The sequence below is a fragment of the Delphinapterus leucas genome, chromosome 15, assembly GCF_059928025.1.
Source record: "Delphinapterus leucas isolate spDelLeu-1000000601 "Yukka" chromosome 15, BTC_Dleu_Yukka2, whole genome shotgun sequence".
Classification (NCBI taxonomy): domain Eukaryota; kingdom Metazoa; phylum Chordata; class Mammalia; order Artiodactyla; family Monodontidae; genus Delphinapterus; species Delphinapterus leucas.
The window spans coordinates 77,205,369-77,225,008 of NC_143143.1; the positions used below are offsets into that span (position 1 = coordinate 77,205,369).

Sequence of the window (19,640 nt, forward strand, 5' to 3'; positions counted from 1 at the left end):
AAAATTGTGGAAATTTGTTTTCTCTCTTGTTACATAAATACTCACGTAATTTCTTTGATTTTGCCTCTTGGACGATAAAGCCTAGCTATTTGGGAATTCCCTGGCAGTCCAGTGGTTAGGACTCCGCGCTTTCACTGTCGAGGGCCTGGGTTCAATCCCTGGTCGGGGAACTAAGATCCCACAAGCCGTGCGGCATGGCCAAAAGAAAGAAATAAAGATAAAAAGCCTAAATATTTACTGACTTGGGCCCATCATAGGAAACGTTTGCCGACCCCTGCTTTAGGAGGTCAAATTGAATCCCAAAGACATTAAATTCTATTACTGAATAAATTATATGCCAAGAGAAAGAAGAGCACAGCTTCTTAAATATTAACGCACACTTTTTATTATATTAAAATCAGGCAATGGTCTGACAATAAAAAGTCTAGCTATGGAATACTGTTATGTTAAACTTTACTTACAGGATGTTAAATCCTTAGAACTAAGGTTTTCCCCAGAAAAAGATGAATGGAAACATCAATTGCTTTTCAGACTTGATAGCTGCTGCTTCAAAAGGTGGCTTTACACAAACACTAAGTTAAAAACAAAAAAAAACAAAAAACCTTAGAACACAATGAATTGCTTTTATTTCGGTATGCGTCCAACATCTCAGCATTTAGTGGTCCTGAACAGAAAAGTGGAAAAACGCAGCCATTGGCCAGGAATTCCGGGGATCTGCCGTGCACACCGAGTTCTTTCTTATCCCTGCTGAGGACCGAGAGAAGCAGCAGCACCGAAACCAAAGTGTGCACCGAGTTCATGGTTCTTTTTGTTCCAGTTGTCAGATTCCAAACTAGACCCAAATGGATTGCAAGGATGACCAAATGAGAGCCCTGTTTAAAACTTCTTCAATTTTTAAAAGCTAAAGCAATTACAGGAAAAGAAAATTCATTCAGAGGGATCGTGTGTGCTTACAAGTGTCTTCTGTGGCCTTTCTCCAAGTTTAACCACCAAGGACTTTGAGAGCTGGCAGGTCTGTGACCCTGGTGACTGTTCTGTTCACCTTATCAAAACCTGAGCTAAGTAAACGTATCAGCTGAGATGACAGCAGAGGGTGGCAGGGCTGAGAACCCAATATTCATTTCCCAGGCTGGTGGAGAGTAAGTAAGTGTGGTTCCAAAACTAAATGAGGGAGGTCAGATATGCTTTCCAACCTTACCTGATGGCTTCTGGCCAAAGCAAGGAAGTGTCATGGAAAGTGTTGGGTGGTGATGGTGCAAAAAGGGACTTGAGGAGGAGGAAGGACAAAGCAGCACCCCTCGATTAAGGTGGAGGGAGAAGATATGGGGAAAGCCCTGAATTCCTCACCAAAGGCCAATTTCAGAGGGGAGCCGAGGGGGTTACAATCTATGCTTCGGCCAAGGGTGGTAGTGGAGAGTGGGAAGAGGATGGTGGCTTGGAAGGGGGGCAGCATTTAAGACTTAAAGAAAGAAACCAGGGGTGCAGACAAAGCATCCCCCACACCCAGCAGGAGTCCCACAGGCTGTGACCTGAAACCCTTACATCTAACTCTAAGAAGCCACCCCAAGCTGGAGGGCTGTTGCAGGGAGGGAGGAGGCAGGGGGAGGGGAAGGGGAGAAGGCAGAGACCCCAGGCCATGTAAATCAGCAGCAAGGTGATTGCGTGGTGTGTCTTTTCACAGTTGAGTTAGATGTGCCCCACCGGTTATGATGGGAATCAATTGAAATATACTTTCTTGATCCCAGAAGTTCAACTATGTGGACAGTGGTTACACTTGACAGGATGATTTGTTATAGCACAACTTATATATTTCAAATGGACAAAAAATTAGTATCATTTACAGTATCTTAAGATAAACTGCCTTTGAATGGGAGCTTCCTTTCCAGTACTTTGAGGTCTACAAGACGTATCTAGAAAACTTACTACTGTGGAAAATGAAGACTGCTTAAATCGAATGGGGGTAGGGGAGGGCCTGTGGTTTTTCTTTTTGATTAATTGCTGTAACACTGTCCTTCAGGAGGCTGAGGGAGTTTCACATTTTCTTTAGACATCATTAGGCGCCGGAGCTCTTGCAGGACAACTTTGATGCTATATGAGTTCTGCCATTTTGCTAGCACTGATATGGCTCTTGGGTCCACCTACAGAAAGGCAAGCAAAGAACAAAGTACTGTCAGGCTCTCAAACAAAAGAAAAGTTGTATGCTGGAGCTAAGCTACAGCAGAAACGTGAGTAAAATGCATTTTTCAAGTTGAACATGCTGATCACACAGTGGTGTCTGACATGCAGAATACCCACAGGATTCCCTCCCTCCAGTTAGTCTGTTTTTCCCTTTTTGTGTCCCAAACCCTCACTGTGTGGGAGAAGGAAATTATGAATAAGTAAAGCCACCTTTAGAGAAATGGCGCTCACACTTGGTGAGACTCAACCCAACCGGCTCTGAAACAACGACCTGAGCTGCCCCTGGGCTGGCTGCTGCTACCGCTCAGGGCCTGTCCTCTCTCAACGTTATGCCCGGGTCGTGGACGATGAAGAGGTACAGGGCAGTAGGGAGAGCACAAGCAACGGGTGGCGAGGACCCAGGCTCTGATGACAAGGGCCTTCCTCAGAGTCATACCCTCTCAAGTTAGTGTAGCATTCCCCAAGAAATTTCCCAAAGTGTGAGTTGAGTCCTGGGTTCAGGACTTCAGGTGGAACTCAAAGACAACACTAAACACTGAACACAGTAACAAGGCTCATCTCTTTTCAATTTTCTTTCAAGTCTTCTGAATACCTCAAAACAGAAGGCTTACTAGCTCATGCAATGCTAATATGCAGCACCCTTTAATACTTGCTGATCTCCCCTCTGAACAAGAGAGCAGGCCTCAGAGGCTCAAAAACCTTTGGCAAGCAACATATGGAGGAAGAATTTACCAACTTTGCTTTGTTTTTGTAATATTTATCATGGCTGTTACTGCCTTCTTATGACAAATGAGACTGGTTTCCATTTATGGCAGTGCAAATGGTGGTAAAAATAAGTTTAAAAAGCAAGACCATTTGAGGAAAAAAATAGTATGTCGTCCCCAAATAAGGCCCATGAGGTAAAAGTGTGACCTTGGGCAAGATCTTTCACCTCGGTTTCCTCACCTCTCTACCTCTTGGGTGTATATCAGGAGGACTGAATGAGCTCTTATCTCAAAGTGACCGGCACAGTGCTGAGAAATACAGGCCAGAGTAAATGCCACGTAAGTTGTAGTTAAACACAATTGGGAAACAGGCCCTCACCCCAAATCTGCACATGTTCATGCTGCAATATATTTTATCATCAAATAACCAATTAACATATGGACTCCGGCCCAAAATGCCCCTGATAATATTAAAGTACAAAGCATTTTTCAGAGAACCCCAGAGAACAAGTAGGGGCAGGAAAAACAACTTACCACTCCATTAGAACTATTAACTCCATTCATATTAATTTTTGTTACAAATCTTACAAAGGGGGGTGCTTCTGGGTATTTAGGTCCACATTCTATTTTAAGGCTGTATATTCGGTTTTCATAAATTGTCTGGAAAAAAAAAAGGGTACAGCCATGTCAGGCAATTACAAAGAATTCAAAAAGGCGAACTTCTGAAACCTCATTTATTCCTGACTGCAGAACTGGTGCATCTGCTTCCATTACACAAAGTCTACTTGTTATTTGATAAGTTAGCAGTAATTAGCATATACACTGGTGTATATGAATCCTGGCCTGGGGGGGAATATAAAGAAGGCGGAACATTTAAGCTAGTTATCACTGAAGTTTCATGCTAGTATTATTAAGCCCAATCAGATGGACTTGTTTTTATGTGAATTTTTCTACGCTCTGGGAAATGGTGTGTAAGAGGCATTCTTCATTCTGGGAAGTCACACCAGATGTCTACTCATGCGGGGATCATCAGCCAGTGCATTAAATACCACCATGTACAAAGCACAGAACAGGTAACTCTTGAGAGAACTTCAAAACGAAGCACAAGGTGGGGGTGAGGGAGAGACAGGAGAGTCGCTTCCCACTTCATCACCACTTTGGGGTTGTGCTCTGTGAAAGGGATCTCAGCTGTAGGTGCCATCATCTCTCCCTGCTGTTTTTACGATGACCTGAGAGATTACTGGCATTTAGTATGTGAGGTGGGGAGCCAAGGATGCCAGACCTGCACCGGAAAAAAATAGTCCTTCTCCAAATGCCAACTGTGCCTCTGTTGAGAAACACTGGAAAGGTCCGATCCCCTAAAGCCAATGAACTTTTCCCTTTAACTTCCACCCAGTGAACAGCAGAACGTGCTGATTTTCCCAGGCTGTTCCTTCTGCCTAGAGTGCCGTGCCCGCACCTGAACTACTTCACAACCTTCAAGACCCAGTTCAAACGTCATATGAAACAGAAGGCCACTTCACAAGTTTTCTGTCTTATATGAAGTTGCATTATCATCATTTGCGTGTCTGAAGACCACACCAGGGGGTGACAGCTCCCCATCAGACTGGCCCCCTTGAGGGCAAGGACCACCCTTCTCTGGGTTCCCCTCTCAGGCACCAGTGCCCCTTCCTCACTGCATGCTGCATGAGAAACTGCTCCTGTGTAAACAGTGACATCTAGCGGTCTTTGGGGGGAATAAATTAAAGAAGATGTGATTTAAATGCTTGAAAACATTATGTCTAAATAGTGGCCCGTCCCTAATTTAAAAACTGGGACATATATTAATATTTTACAATTCAGAAGGCAGTCTCAATATACTCATAGAAACTTTTCACATCCACTTAACAGGGACCCCAGCCTATAACAAAATCAAAAATCAATTCTGGATTTCCACCCACCCTCAAGATGCCCCCCTCTCTTCTTCCCTCATAAGTAGCAGCACCATCCAGCAGTTAAAGCAAAAACCTAGCAGCCAGCCACGACTCCCCTCTTCCTCACCCCTTACCTCCCAATCGTCAAAAGGTCTCAGCTTCTACCTCCAGAAGAGATCCCACACCCACCCACTTTCCTCCACCACCGCACCTCATCTGAACCACCCCAAGCCTCTGCCTTCTCCCTCGCTCCCCTAGCATCTGCTCCCCACACAGCAGCCTGACTGACCTTTCAAAACCAGAAACCATTCCTGTGGCTTAACCCCTCCAATGGTTTCCTGGTGACCTAAGAAAGGAAGCCCCAGTTCCTGGATCGGACCCTGTGCACCCCTGCCTTTCTCTCCGTTTATTCTTCTCCCTCCTCATCCAGCCCCAGGTCCTCTCTCCTTGGGGCCCTGATACCAGCTGCCCCACCGCACACTGCAGCTCACTCCTCTCAGCGTCCTCCTGAGCCCTCGTCTGAAAACTGACTCCTAGTCCTGTGTCTGACACCCCTCACTAAACTCATAACAAGGAGGGCAGGGGCCTCAACTGAACTGATATTCAGCTGTTTGTTGAATGAATGAATGTTGCTCTTCACGCTTTTATAAAAGGAACACCTTGTTGCAATTAAGGAGTTTCCTCAGAGAAAGAAAAACTCACTCAGTAAACATAACAAGCAGGAAGCGAAGAGTGGCACGGTTTCTGTACAGATTTATGGAAAATATGGTAAAAGGTCCAGCCTCAGCGCCTAACACAGTCTCGCACTCAATAAATATCTGTTGACTGCATGGATCCCAAATTCATCTCTGGGTGCGTCCTGCATTCCTGCTCACTGGCTTTGTCACACAATTCAAAGACAATTTCTTACAAAAAAAAGTCCCTGGGGGCTCACAGTAATTACCAAAATCACAAAGTCTGTTAAAATATTTGACACTACATTTTGGAGGCTCTGATGCGCAGATTTATTCACCTGCCAGCATGGTTTTTGGCTTATCAGTGTTGATAAGAGGGCACTGATCACTCTATTAACAACAGCATCAAAATGGTTAAGAAGGTAAGCAGTTTAGTAATAGGACTCTGATCGTTACATAGATTAAATCTTAACGTTACTCTTGACACTATGAAAGCCCAATAAAAGAACATGCATGCTATGACTAACTTAGAACAAGAGGAATATTGAATTTCTCACCACTTATGTTCAACTGGCAATTTCACTGGAACACAGTGAAAAGTGCCTCAAGTCAAGTGAGCAGAGACACTGAAGGGTCACTAAAAAGCCCAAAGCAAAACTGTTATAGAAAATGAGGTTCTGGTTTTCTTCTCTTTTGTTTACGAGGGCTCCAAGGACCTGCTAAAAAGGTTTCATTGAAGAAAGGAAATGTGCCTGAAGGAGAATTGCTAGAACATTCTGTCTCCGTGAGGAACGCTGCTCTCTTTAAGATTCATTATTTGATCATGGAACAGCTTTGTTGTCACGGCTTGAGCTTCATGGGGCAATTTGGCAGTGCCTATCAACATGTTGAAACAGGGGTGCTTAGACCAGCAAGACCATTTCTAGGAATTTCCTACAGACGGACTCGTACAAAAAGGTGAAGCACTGTTTAGTTATTTTTGATACTGCAGACAATCTAAATGTCCACCTGCAAGAGACTGACTAAACAAATAAGGCATACTCCTGTAACTGGATACTCTGTAGCCTTTTCAAAGGCTGAGGCCCAGACATACCCACACACACACACGCACGCATGCACGCACGCACACACCCCTGCAAAGGATGCCAAGACATAGCTCTTGGTATAGCCAGCAAGTTGCAGATTATGTACAACCTATAGAAGCAGACAGACACCTCCCACCAACTCTGGATATATTTATGTGTACATAGGCTGTTTCATCCATTGATCACTACATGCCCAGAGCCTAGAGATCACAAACTTTTCCTGGGCCTAAAATATATATGTGAGATAATCCTAGCCTGATCATGAGGAAAACATCAGACCAATTCAAACAGGGAGACAGTCTACAAAATATTTGACCAGTACTCCTCCAGACTGTCAAGGACAACAAAACCAAGAAAACCCTGAAACTGTTACAGGCACAAGGAGCCTAGGACATGACAACAAAACATAATGTGGTATATTGGATAGGATTCTAGAACAGAAAACAGACATAAGGTAAAAGCTAAGGACACCTGAATAAATTATGGACTTCAGTTAATAATGCATCAATATTGGTTCATTGGTTGTAACAAATGGACTGTACTAATATGTTAACAATAAGGGAAGCTGGGGTAGGGTGGTGTATACCAGGACTTTCCTTCTACGCCACCTTTGCAACTTTTCTGTAAATCTGAAAGTATTATAAAATACAATGAATGTTCGCTTATTTATCTATTTATATTGCAGTATAGTTGACTGACAATATTAGTTTCAGGTGTACAACACAGTGACTCAATATTTTTATAGATTATATGCCATTTAAAGTTATTATAAAATATTGGCTACATTCTCTGTACATACAATACATCCTTGTAGCTTTACTTATTTTATACACAGTAGTTTGTATCTCTTAATCCCCTACCCCTATTTTGCCCATCCTCCCTTCTCTCTCCCTACTGGTAACCACTAGTTTGTTCTCTGTATCTGTGAGTCTGTTTCGGTTTTGTTATATTCATTTGTTTGTTTTTCAGATTCCACATAAAAGTGTTACCATACAGTATTTGTCTTTCTCTGTCTAACTTATTTCACTAAGCATAACCCCCTCCAGGTCCATCCATGTAGTTTCAAATGGCAAAATTTCACTTTTAAAATGTATTTCTAAGATGTATGAGATATGAGAAAAGGAAAAAGGTATTGGCTGCAAAAATATGCAAAGCACAAAATCTAAATTAATATATAAAAGAAAGATGACACTAGGTGAACTAGTCAACCACTACTCAGTTCAAATCTGATACAGTTATATAAAAAGTATGTTTAATGTGCAATGTGGGCATATGCTATGTTAGAATAAAGGATGGGCCCTCTAAAAAAGGGAGACCAGGTAGAGCCTGAGAAGATCTCAACAACTTAGGACATGGACAGGTAGTAAATGTACAGGAAGAGGTGTGAGAGGAGACGCATCGAACTACTGTTCACAGTTAATCTGGGGAGGAAAGTGGGGATTTGAAAGTTCGGGAAAAGCTGGGAAAAAAAGACACCACACTAGGATTTTAACAGAGTATTTAATATAGGGAATCGGTTAAACAGGTATCACTGGACTGAAAAAAGCTTTAGAAGAGGAGCCTGAACTAACACAGAGGTAGTAACCGCAGGGAGCAGGTATCACCTCTGGGTTAGCTAAGGCTTATTATTCCCTTTGTTCCCCCTTAAGGCTGGGGGGGCAAAGAAACAAAGCTGGAGTTGATCAGATCTAGAGGCTCAGAGGAAGAGGGCTCCAGAGTTGAACCCAGATCTCTAAGGAGGGGGTGCTGCGAGGCTGATGCTTGGGGTGCCCCCAAAAGCTGGAGGCTGGAACCCACTGTTGATGCCAGGATGAAGGGCAATTACCAGAGTGGCGCAGACAGAACAAGAGGCAAACAGGAAGGAACAAGTCTCTTCTCTCTGCCTTACAGGCTCTCTCCTGTGTCCTGATCGGTGGAGCCTAACGGGAAGCCAGCTGACAAAGGAAAAATGTAGTTTGCAGAGTGCCAGCCCCAGGATCCAAAGCAGAGCAGGGAAAGGTGGGCTTGGAGCTTACTAACCAGCACCTGCACACACCCCTCTGAACAGTGACAAGACACAATTTTCCTCTGTACAGAAACTCTCTTCCCATCAGTCAGGGTATCCTTCTGAGTGAGCCACAGGTCCCTCTGAAGGCAAGATTAATTATTCATTTCTCTAATTCAATCATAGTGCCACCTGAATATTCCACAGCCTGAAGACTAAACTGCTGAGTTGACCACACAATCCTAATAGAAAATAAAAAGGCGAAAGGAGGCATTTGCTTCTTCCCATTTGCTTTCTGTTCCCACCAATGTCAGTCTGGCACGAGGCCCTCATCCTGGCAGCAAGAGCTGTCTCTGGTCTCCAGCTTCTGGCCTTTCAGTGCTCCTCCAAGCAGCTCTGCTGGGCCCCACAGGAACTAACAGCAGAGGGTATCTGTCCTCCAAGTGTTAGGTTTCCATGGCCCCAGCCTCTCCTGACCCATCCCCCCAGACCCAGGCGGTGTTGATTGCTTTGTGTTATCTTTGTGTTCCCCCAGCGTGCTTTTTTGGCTTTTTTCAGTCCAACACCTATTTGATCAACTTCCTATATTAAATTCTCTCTGTTGAAATACCTAGTATGGTTTCTCTGCCTGACTGACATAAAGAATTAAAGGGAACAAAGTGAATTGCTTACTCTGTACTGTTTGAAAAACTTTACCAGAATATATTCATTTATCAGACATGTAACTTAAAGCTTTTAAAAAAGAGACGGATCAATATGCACTGATATGGAAAGATGTCCACCATCTGCTAAGGGGGAGAAAAAAATAAAGCTGCAAAACATTAAGCATAGCAAGGTCTCATTTTTATTAAAAAGGATATGTATTTGTTTGTGTACCCACAGCAAATGCCAGTAGAAACACACCACACACCAAATGATCAGTTTTTATTCTGTGGGAAGTATAATGAAATGGGGAAAGGATCACTTTCCTTTTACTTCACACACTCCTGGAATTCTGTTTGTTCCTAAGCATGCATACAATACTTTTAGATAAGTATGTGTATAAATACACACCTACACTCTAACCCACACATAAAAACACTATCTTGGAGAACCCCAGAGGTATTAACAGTGCTTCTCAACCAGGGTAATTTCTGTCCCTGTCCCACTCCCGAAGTGGTGGGAGTCAGGCAACACCTGGAGACATTTATGACTGTCACAACAGGGTTGGGGAGGTGCTTCTGGCATCTAGTGAGGAGACACCAGGGATGCTGCTGAACATCCTCTAATGCAAAGGACAGCTCCAAAACAAAGAATGACCCAGCCCAATATGCCAATAGTGCCAAGGCTGAGAAACTTTGCTCTATAACCTGGCTAGTGTTACCACCTCACGGTCAGAGTAGAAAGACTCCACGTCTAATGCTGTGGACAGTCACATGTTTGCCAGAATTTTGCAAGAGGCACTTGGATGGGAAGCTTTACTTTTAGGTTTGGAGGACTTGCTTTCAAAAAAAAAGATATATATATATATATATATATTTTCAAATAGCTAACACACACATATGATTAAAGCATAAAGAGTACAAAAATACAGTGAAAAATAAGCCTCCTTTCCACCCTGACCCCAGCCAGCAATCCCTTTTGAAGGCAACTACTGTCATCAACTTCTTTTATGTTTTCCAAAAGTACTCAAAGCACAAGTATATGTCTGGCCTCTTCCTCTTCCCTCACCCACCCCCGCCCCAAGTGACAGCACAGTCTGTATACTGCTTTGTACCTTTTTTCACTTAAATATCATGGAGATCCTCCATTTCAGCACATATAAATCTGTCTCATTCTTTTGAAAAGCTAAACAGTATATAATATGGTCCACTGAAAGATACTGAGGTGCTTTCCAATATTTTGCTACTATTGAAAACACTGCATGAAATAATTTTGTACATACAGGCTTTTGGGCAATACAGTCAAGAAAAGCTGAGTAAATTCCTAGCAGAATTGCTGGATCATATGGTATATGCCTTTTAAATAGTGGTGGAGGATTTTGAGTAATACAACAACAAAAATACAACAGGGACGTGAGTTACTCAGAGCTCTATTTAGATGCTTTAATAATTAGCTTGATATTCCAGATGCACAGCATATACCCTGTATGTTAATCATAAAACAGATTGGTCACAGGAAGCACCTAGAAGCAGGTAGCTCCTTTTATGACTTTGCTTTTAACCTTGGGGAGCCAGGGCAATAGAAACTATAAGGGTAAAAAGACACAATAACAAGTATTGGTGAGGGAGCAGAGAAACTGATACCCTCACGCATTGCTGGTGGGAATGTAAAGTGGTGCAGTGCAGCCACTTTGGAAAACAGTTTGCCAGTTGGTTAAAATGTTAAACAGAGTTATCATATGATCCAACAATTCCACTCCTATGTATATACTTAAGAGAACTGAAAACATCTGTCCACATAAAAACCTGTACACAAATGTTCATAGCAGTATTATTCATAATATGCAAAAAGTGGAAAAAATCCAAATGTCCATCAATTAATTAATGGATAAACAAAATATGGTATAGCCATACAAAAGAATATTATTCAGCCATAAAAAGGAATGAACTCCTGATAAGTGCTATAACATGAACGAATCCTGAAAACATCATGCTAAGTAAAAGCCAGTCACAGAAGACCACATATTAATTCCAATTACATGAAATGTCCAGAACAGGCAAATGCATAGATACAGAAGTAAACAGTGATTGTCAAGGGTGAGGAGTGAGCGGGTAGAAGGCAGAATGGGAGTGACTGCCAAAGGGTATGGGGTTTCTTTCTTGGGTAATGAAAATGCTCTGAAATTAGTGACAGTTGCACAATTCTGAATATAATAAAAACCACTGAACTGTACACTCTAAAAGTATATTCTATGGTTAAGTGAATTCTATGGTTTGTGAATTATGTCTCAATTAAAAAAAAAAGGATGTAAAGGACATATGAAAAGTATCTTGCATACTGTAGCTACTCATTAAAAGCTAGTCCCCTTTGGAAAGAGGTAAACTGAAACTCAGGGTAACCTAAGATGTTTTAGGTGGAACAGCATATTTTCAACAGAACTTAGTGTTCATTTTATTTATTCATTTGTTTGTTTAAGTATGTAATTCAGTGGTATTTAGTGTATTCACAATGTTGTACGCTGGTTCATTCTTAGTTTGTTAGAACCTAAAAATCAGTCTGTTAACATATCTGTTGAACATCTACCCCATTCTGAGTCATTTCTAGGTGCTCTGGAGAGTAAAGAGAAGGGAAGAATAGTTCTCATCTTCAAAAAACCTAAACCATTCTTAGGAAGCTAAGAATGCAGTGAAGGAAGCCATCACTATACAGTGGACTTTCAGAGACAGCAAGAAATGATCTTTATGAAGAAACAAGCCTTCTAGATCAAGGTTCTTCCCAGTATTTAATAGATTCAGAAAACCCCGATTTTCATAGATTAAAAAAAGATCAAGAAATGAGTAAAAACAGATTGAATATTTTTTTAAACCCCCCAAACAAAACTACAGGGTCACAAAAATGATGCAAAAAGTAACATTAAATATCAAAGCCAGTCATTCATCATGAGTGTTTATGACAATCTAAGAGTCCTAACACTGAGCGAGCACCACACTCTTCCTTTTTTCAGACAGGGCCACATCCCATGTGTCTTTCTATCTCCCAGAGGCTGGTGCAGAGCCTTGCACGAGGTGAAAAGAATGACCGAACATCATCACCCTTAAGCACAAGCAGACACAGGAAAGGGCCTGCTACACTCAGGCAGAATCTCCTACCGCTTGTCTGAAACAAGTGTCACATTATTGGAATCTATTTCTTCACTCCTACATCAAACTGCTACTTAACACTAGATAATTCTATAGTGGGAACAGATGAAAACTCAAAATATAAATAGGAAGGAGACAATATGCACAGTGGTTAGGAGCACAGGCTCTGGAGTGAGACGAGGTTTGGGAATTATCGGCTATGTGACTTTGTGCGAGTACCCTGACTTTTCCAAGTCGGCTTCCTCATCTGTAAGATGGAATGCAGCTACCCAACAGGAGCACCTTACAACAGGCTCTTGTGAGAATTAAAGGGCATTTCTGGGGGGTTTACTATGTGCCACAAAAAAAGGTTAGCGGGCATTATAAGACTGGGAATGCTCGAAAATCACAGAGCTCTAAAAGAGGGGTCCTGTTCCCCATCCCCACTGTCTTTGTCTTCTTCGCAAAGGTCTTTGGGCCCAACAGAGCCTGGAACAGACCAGAGCAGACCAGGCAGGCAATAACCCTTTGTTGAATGGCCCAATGAATTAGGATACAGACGCATGGCAGGACTGGGAAACAATGAATAAAAACCACAACCATAAAGGTTTTCCGAAGTTCAGTTGGACACTGTCTTCAGGAATGCTGGCTGTACCTGGAGCCTTGTTATTTGATAAGCCCAGGAGTTTGTTCTAAACTACGTGAGGGTACAATTACCTCAAACCTCACTGTCTACATTGTCATGTAAATTCACACTATGAGACTAAACAGGTTTTTGCTTACCATTTAGAGGGATTAAACAGCATCAGAGGAGGTTCAAATATATAAACTGAAACTGGTCAAAAAAGAATAGCCACATTTCAGAAAATATACCATTGGTGAGCTTTTTCCGTGATAAGGCTAATAATATTTTTTAAAAGGAGGCACAGTGAATTTAAGACATTGACATTTATAGCGGTAGCTCGACGCTTACTCTTGGAGGCCCAATTATCATCCCTGTCCATCTTGTAAGTGTCATGTCTTCGTCATCTTCTAGACCCCAGCTAACTGTGCCATCTCCTACTCCTTTCTGGCCTTCTTCGAGTTCTTCCAACAGTCGGAAATTGCGAGGGACTTTTACTCCTAAAATAAATGGAAAGAAATTCAAGATACTAGCAACTCCAGGGGAACTTGTAAGCCTAGAGCTAGCTGCTCATTATCACTAGGTTAGAATAAAGATGCTTATGTGCTAAAAACTTCTGTAAGTTGTCGTACCTCAAGCTTGCTGCTTACGAAGCTATCTGTATTGACCAGCACAACCAGAAGGAAGGGGCACGTGGTTTGTTACAGGTGAAGTGTCAACTACACCAGGGCTGGATGACCAAACCTAGAAAGACACCCCACCCCCATCCCTGGAGCTTTGACGAACTTCATAAAGGGTTTACAAGCCGAAATGTTGATTAATTTGGGCCCAATAGTTTGAGATGAAAACTAAAGTGCTAACAAAAGTGCCTTGGAAGAAAAGAGGCTATTTCTTTTGTTTTGTTCTTATTCTACATTTCTGAGTCTAAGGGCATGCTCATTTGTTGGAACGACTCTCAAACTACCTTAGGAGGAACAGACGCCCTGGCCCTATCATGTAACAACAGTGTCCTCTTGATCAACTCAGAGTCAACAGAAGGTGGCAAGGATGAAAAATTGCAAATATTTAAGTCATAGTTTCTCTCTTGTGAAAAAGCTAAGAGGGCAGCCAGTTCTCTGCTTTACCTGTTTCCAAAAATCCCAAAGCCTGCAAAGTAGCTCATAGAAGCAAACACACAAACACATCTCACAGGTTCATGCCACTGCACCTAAGTTCAGGCTGAGGCTTGCACCGCTTCTGGGTGTCTTCCAGAACAGAGTCTAGGTACTGGGCCCAGATGGGGATGTTATTCTCCCAACCAGTCCTGCCTACCTCTCCCCGCACTCACCTCTTCCCCTGGCATTTAGACTATTCCTCAGGAAAAAACTCAGGATCCAGGCAAGTTACAAGCTTTCTTTACTGAGCCTCCAACTGGCCAGACTCAGAGCCAAGCAGCACTTAACATATGATTAAGAAGAAAGACCCAATGGAGGGACTCAAGACTGTGGGAGGTGTTCTCTGTATATCTCAGTATTTCCCAAAGTGTGGAACACATCTTACTATTAATTCAACTGGAATAAATAACTGAGGAAATCAGGCACTTTTCTAGGCACCAAGAAATAAGCTGTGAACAAAATAAAAATGCCTGCCCTCATGGAGCTTACATTCTAGAAGGAAACAAATACAAATTATGCAAGTTATGTAGTGTGACAGACGGTGATGTTCTGGAGCAGAGAGTACTGGTGGGGGGAGTTACAATTTTAAATAGGGAACATGACTTATCGGCAGCTGAGGGGAGAGTCTTCCAGTCAGAGGAAAGAGCAGGTGCAAAGGTCCTGAAGTACGACCTTGCCCAGAGTGTCAAAGAACAGCAAAGATGCCAAGTGAGCTAAAACCAAGTCAGTGAGATGGAAGTAGGAAATTAGGGACTCCAACTGTTAAAAAGCCACTGGAGTTTTGAATAGAGGAATGACAGGATTTTGACTTGTTTTTAACAGGATCCCTCTGGCTGCTGTATGAAGAGTACAGTGAAGGGAGCCAGGGCAGAAACAGCCAGAAGGCTACTGCAATAATCCCAGCAAAAGATCACAGGTGTTAACAGTGAAGGAACAGGGTGATAGCAGTGAAGGTGGTGAGAAGTAGCACAGTTTTAGATATTTCAGGGGTGTAAGCTGGTAAGATTTGCTGTCAGATTGCCTATGAAGTGTGAGAGAAAGAGAAGTCAACTATTGCTCCCAGGCTTTTTTTAGGTGGTACATGAGTGAACACTTCATTTTACAGTCATGTATTTATTAGGGCAAGTAATGTTAAACGAATTTCCCCTTTATGATTATGTTAAAATTCTCCTTCTAAAATAAACATAAGCAAAAGAGTCAGCCGAAGAAAAAACTGAAGAAAAAAACTGAAGAAAAATATTAAATAGCACAGATGGTACTTGAAAGGAAACAGGAAAAATCTGAAAGCATTCTTGAATGGTCCGTTTGGAAAACACTGGCATTTTTTATCCACAGAAGAGCCGACTGGATTATTCACTTATACTGGATTAAGTCTCCTCCAGCAAATGCGAAACTGAAGGCTGTTTGTGACATTATAAGCAAAAAACCAGACAATTCAATGCCTTTTGTTTAGAAAGAGTTAAATCTTTAATAATCCTAATTTGGCTTAGGAGAAAAAAAATCACTGTGCATTACTACTGCTGTTACTATTGGTTACTTTATAAGTCTGCACTAATAAAAATGAATATCCAAATAGCACAGAATTGTACTGATAGGAAGACTGATAGATATCTGACGTACTTGTTCACAGATGGTGTAATGGGCTGAACTGTGCCTCCTCAAGTTCATATGTTGAAGACCTAAGTCCCAGCATCTCAGAATGTGACTATATTTGGAAACAGAGCCTTTAAAGAGGTGATTAAGTTAAAATGAGGCCATTAGGGTGGGCCCTAATCCAATATGACTGGTGTCCTTACTAGAAGAGGAAACTTAGATGCACAAGGAAACAACAGGTATGCACATCTGTATGGAGTAAAGACCATGTGAGGACCCAGTGAGAAGGCAACCACCTGCAAGCCAAAAGAAATCAAACCTGCTGATACCCTGATCTTGGACTTCTAGCCTCCAGAATTCTGAATGTCCATTGTTTAAGCTACCCAGTCTGTGGTATTCTGTTATGGCAGCCCTAGTAAACTAATATAGATGTTAAGTGACATCTTAAGAAACCTGGATAGATTATCCCTAGGTGCAACCTGGTTATCTCTAGGTGCAAGGATTATGGGTGGTTCCAACCCCCCCTTTCCATATTTTCTGATTTTTTTAAAAAACCACGATTGTGATTTACTTCACTCTGTATAACAGACTCTAGGTCCATCCACCTCACTACAAATAACTCAACTTCATTTCTTTTTATGGCTGAGTAATATTCCATTGTATATATGTGCCACATCTTTATCCATTCATCTGTTGATGGACACTTCGGTTGCTTCCATGTCCTGGCTATTTATAGAGCTGCAATGAACATTGTGGTACATGACTCTGTTTGAATTATGGTTTTCTCTGACTATATGCCCAGTAGTGGGATTGCTGGGTGGTATGGTAGTATTTTTAGTTTTTTAAAGAACCTCCATACTGTTCTCCATAGTGGCTGTATCAATTTACATTCCCACCAACAGTGCAAGAGGGTTCCCTTATCTCCACACCCTCTCCAGCATTTATTGTTTGTAGACTTTTTGATGATGGCCTTTCTGACCAGTGTGAGATAATATCTCATTATAGTTTTGATTTGCATTTCTCTAATGATTAATGATGTTGAGCATTCTTTCATGTGTTTGTTGGCAATCTGTATATCTTCTTTGGAGAAATGTCTATTTAGGTCTTCTGCCCGTTTTTGGATTGGGTTGTTAGAGTCTGTCACACAGAGTGAAGTTAAGTCAGAAAGAGAAAAACAAATACCGTATGCCAACACATATATATGGAATCTAAGGAAAAAAAAAAGGTCATGAAGAACCTAGGGGCAAGATGGGAATAAAGAGCAGACCTACTAGAGAATGGACTTGAGGATATGGGGAGGGGGAAGGGTAAGCTGGGACGAAGTGAGAGAGTGGCATGGACATATCTACACTACCACGTAAAATAGATAGCTAGTGGGAAGCAGCAGCGTAGCACAGGGAGATCAGCTCTCGGTGCTTTGTGACCACCTAGAGGGGTGGGATAGGGAAGGTGGGAGGCAGGGAGACCCAAGAGGGAAGAGATATGGGGATATATGTATATGTATAACTGATTCACTTTGTTATAAAGCAGAATCTAACACACCATTGTAAAGCAATTATACTCCAATAAAGATGTTAAAAAAAAAACAAACAACCACGATTGTGTCATTTGATCAACACAACACTTAGGAACCATGTCAACCAAACTGCACTTGCTATTCGCTTTGCCTGGAACACTCTTCCCCAGATAAGTTACATCAGTCATGCTTCCTCACCTTCTCTAGGGCTTCAGTTATGTGACACCTGATTGAAATAAGGATCAAGGATTCTCTGAGAGTGGGAATCTCACTTCATAGTATTCCCTAAGTGACTAACTTTAAGTGGTCTGTGTTCTTTGGTGTTACCAAAACTTGTTCAAGTCAAATGATCAACAGCAAAGTACAATAGCTCCCATGGCTAAGCCCTTCACTTTTTTTTTTTTTTAAGAAGATGTTGGGGGTAGGAGTTTATTAATTAATTTATTTTTGTTGTGTTGGGTCTTCGTTTCTGTGCGAGGGCTTTCTCTAGTTGTGGCAAGAGGGGGCCACTTTTCATCGCGGTGCGCGGGCCTCTCACTATCGCGGCCTCTCTTTTTGCGGAGCGCAGGCTCAGTAGTTGTGGCTCACGGGCCTAGTTGCTCCGCGGCATGTGGGATCCTCCCAGACCAGGGCTCGAACCAGTGTCCCCTGCATTAGTAGGCAGAGTCTCAACCACTGCGCCACCAGGGAAGCCCAGCCCTTCACTGTTTTTTTTGTTTTGTTTTGTTTTTTGCGGTACGCAGGCCTCTCACTGCTGTGGCCTCTCCCGTTGCGGAGCACAGGCTCCAGACGCGCAGGCTCAGCGGCCATGGGCCCAGCCGCTCCGCGGCACGTGTGATCCTCCCGGACCGGGGCATGAACCTGTGTCCCCCGCATCGGCAGGCGGACTCTCAACCACTGCGCCACCAGGGAAGCCCAGCCCATCACTCTTGAATGAAGTTATACATGTGACCTCTATTTCAAGTTGCTCTCTTTGGCAAGATAAAAAATGTGCTTTTCTTTTCTTTTCTTTTTTTGCTGCTCCTCGGTTTACAGGATCTTAGTTCCCCGACCAGGGATTGAACCCGGGGTCCCAGCAGTGAAAGTGCCAAGTCCTAACCACTGAACTGCCAGGGAATTCCCCCAAACGTGCTATTTTTTGTGTCAGATCTTTTTTTTTTTTTTTTTTTTTGTGGTACGCGGGCCTCTCACTGTTGTGGCCTCTCCCGTTGCGGAGCACAGGCTCCAGATGCACAGGCTCAGCGGCCATGGCTCACGGGCCCAGCCGCTCCGCAGCATGTGGGATCCTCCCGGACCGGGGCACGAACCCGTGTCCCCTGCATCGGCAGGCGGACTCTCAACCACTGCGCCACCAGGGAAGCCCTGTGTCAGATCTTTAAATCAGGTTGGATTAATTATTTCAGGTGTAACTGTTCCTCTTATAAACTTTAGCAAAGAACATCCTTATAGGTGGAAATGTTCCCTCTTCATCTAACAACCAGGTCTGATTAGGAAATCTTTTTTTTTTTAATTTAATTTTTTGGCCACACTTCGCGGCAAGTGGGATCATAGTTTCCCGACCAGGCAACGAACCCGCGCCCCCTGCACTGGAAGCAGAGTCTTAACTGCTGGACCACCAGGGAAGTTCCCCTTAATCCAAATATCACAAGCTCATTGCTATTAGTTTCAAAACAGGTAGTGAATTCAACATATCTTTCTGACGCTTGATTTTTTTACTTCTGAAGTAGGGGAAAATATTATATTAGTAATGAACCTTGCACTTCCAACAGGTATTTCCATTGGATTAGAGACATTTAATTACTTAAAAACAAAGCATGCAAAGCTCATATACACAACTGCACAACAACAAATGAGTCACTTAAACTTATTTTAGGTTAGTATTTGGAACAGTAAATGAGCACCACAGAGGACGAAGTCAGCTTTTCGTTGTTACTTCTGTACTGACATTACAGGATGATTCAATTTGATTCAATTATAAAACAGGCATCAAAACAGCTTAATAAATGAAAAATTCTGGATTGGCCAGCATCTATTAGGCAGTCTAGAAATATTCCAAGCAGGAGTTGGAATATACATATGAATATCAGAATAATTGTACTATATACTGATTAATTATGATAAGCATTTATTCCATTTGAATAGCAGTTCTCAGCTTTTTTGGTCTCAAGACCCTTTTACACTCTTAAAAATTACTGAAGACTTCAAAGAGCCTTTGTTTATGTGGGTTATAGCTATTGATATTGACCAAATTAGAAAATTAAAACTGAGAAATTATAAAAATACTTAATTCATTTACAACTAACCACAACCAACCATTACGTGCTAAGATAAATAACATATATTTTCCAAAGAACAGAATTAAACTAGTGAGAAGAGTGGTATGGCTTTGCAGATTTCTTTAATGTCTGGCTCAAAACAACAGGAAGTGTTAAGAACTGAGGTGAGCTGGAGAATAC

General features: G+C 42.3%; 1 protein-coding gene across 3 annotated transcripts in view; it reads right to left on the reverse strand.

The window, feature by feature from the left end:
- Positions 1 to 603: 603 nt before the first annotated feature.
- The window catches only part of UBE2V1 (ubiquitin conjugating enzyme E2 V1), a 34,380-nt gene continuing 15,343 nt past the window's right edge, over positions 604 to 19,640 (reverse strand). For 2 of the 3 annotated variants that reach the window (XM_089897060.1, XM_022597391.2), the window contains exons 2-4: positions 13,273 to 13,421; positions 3,417 to 3,542; positions 604 to 2,138 (exon numbers count right to left, since the gene is read on the reverse strand). In XM_089897060.1, the coding sequence (XP_089753186.1) occupies positions 1,992 to 2,138; positions 3,417 to 3,542; positions 13,273 to 13,421 (422 nt within the window). In that variant the 3' untranslated portion in view covers positions 604 to 1,991. The remainder of the gene's footprint in view (positions 2,139 to 3,416; positions 3,543 to 13,272; positions 13,422 to 19,640) is intronic. The other variant, XM_089897059.1, reaches the window with a different exon arrangement.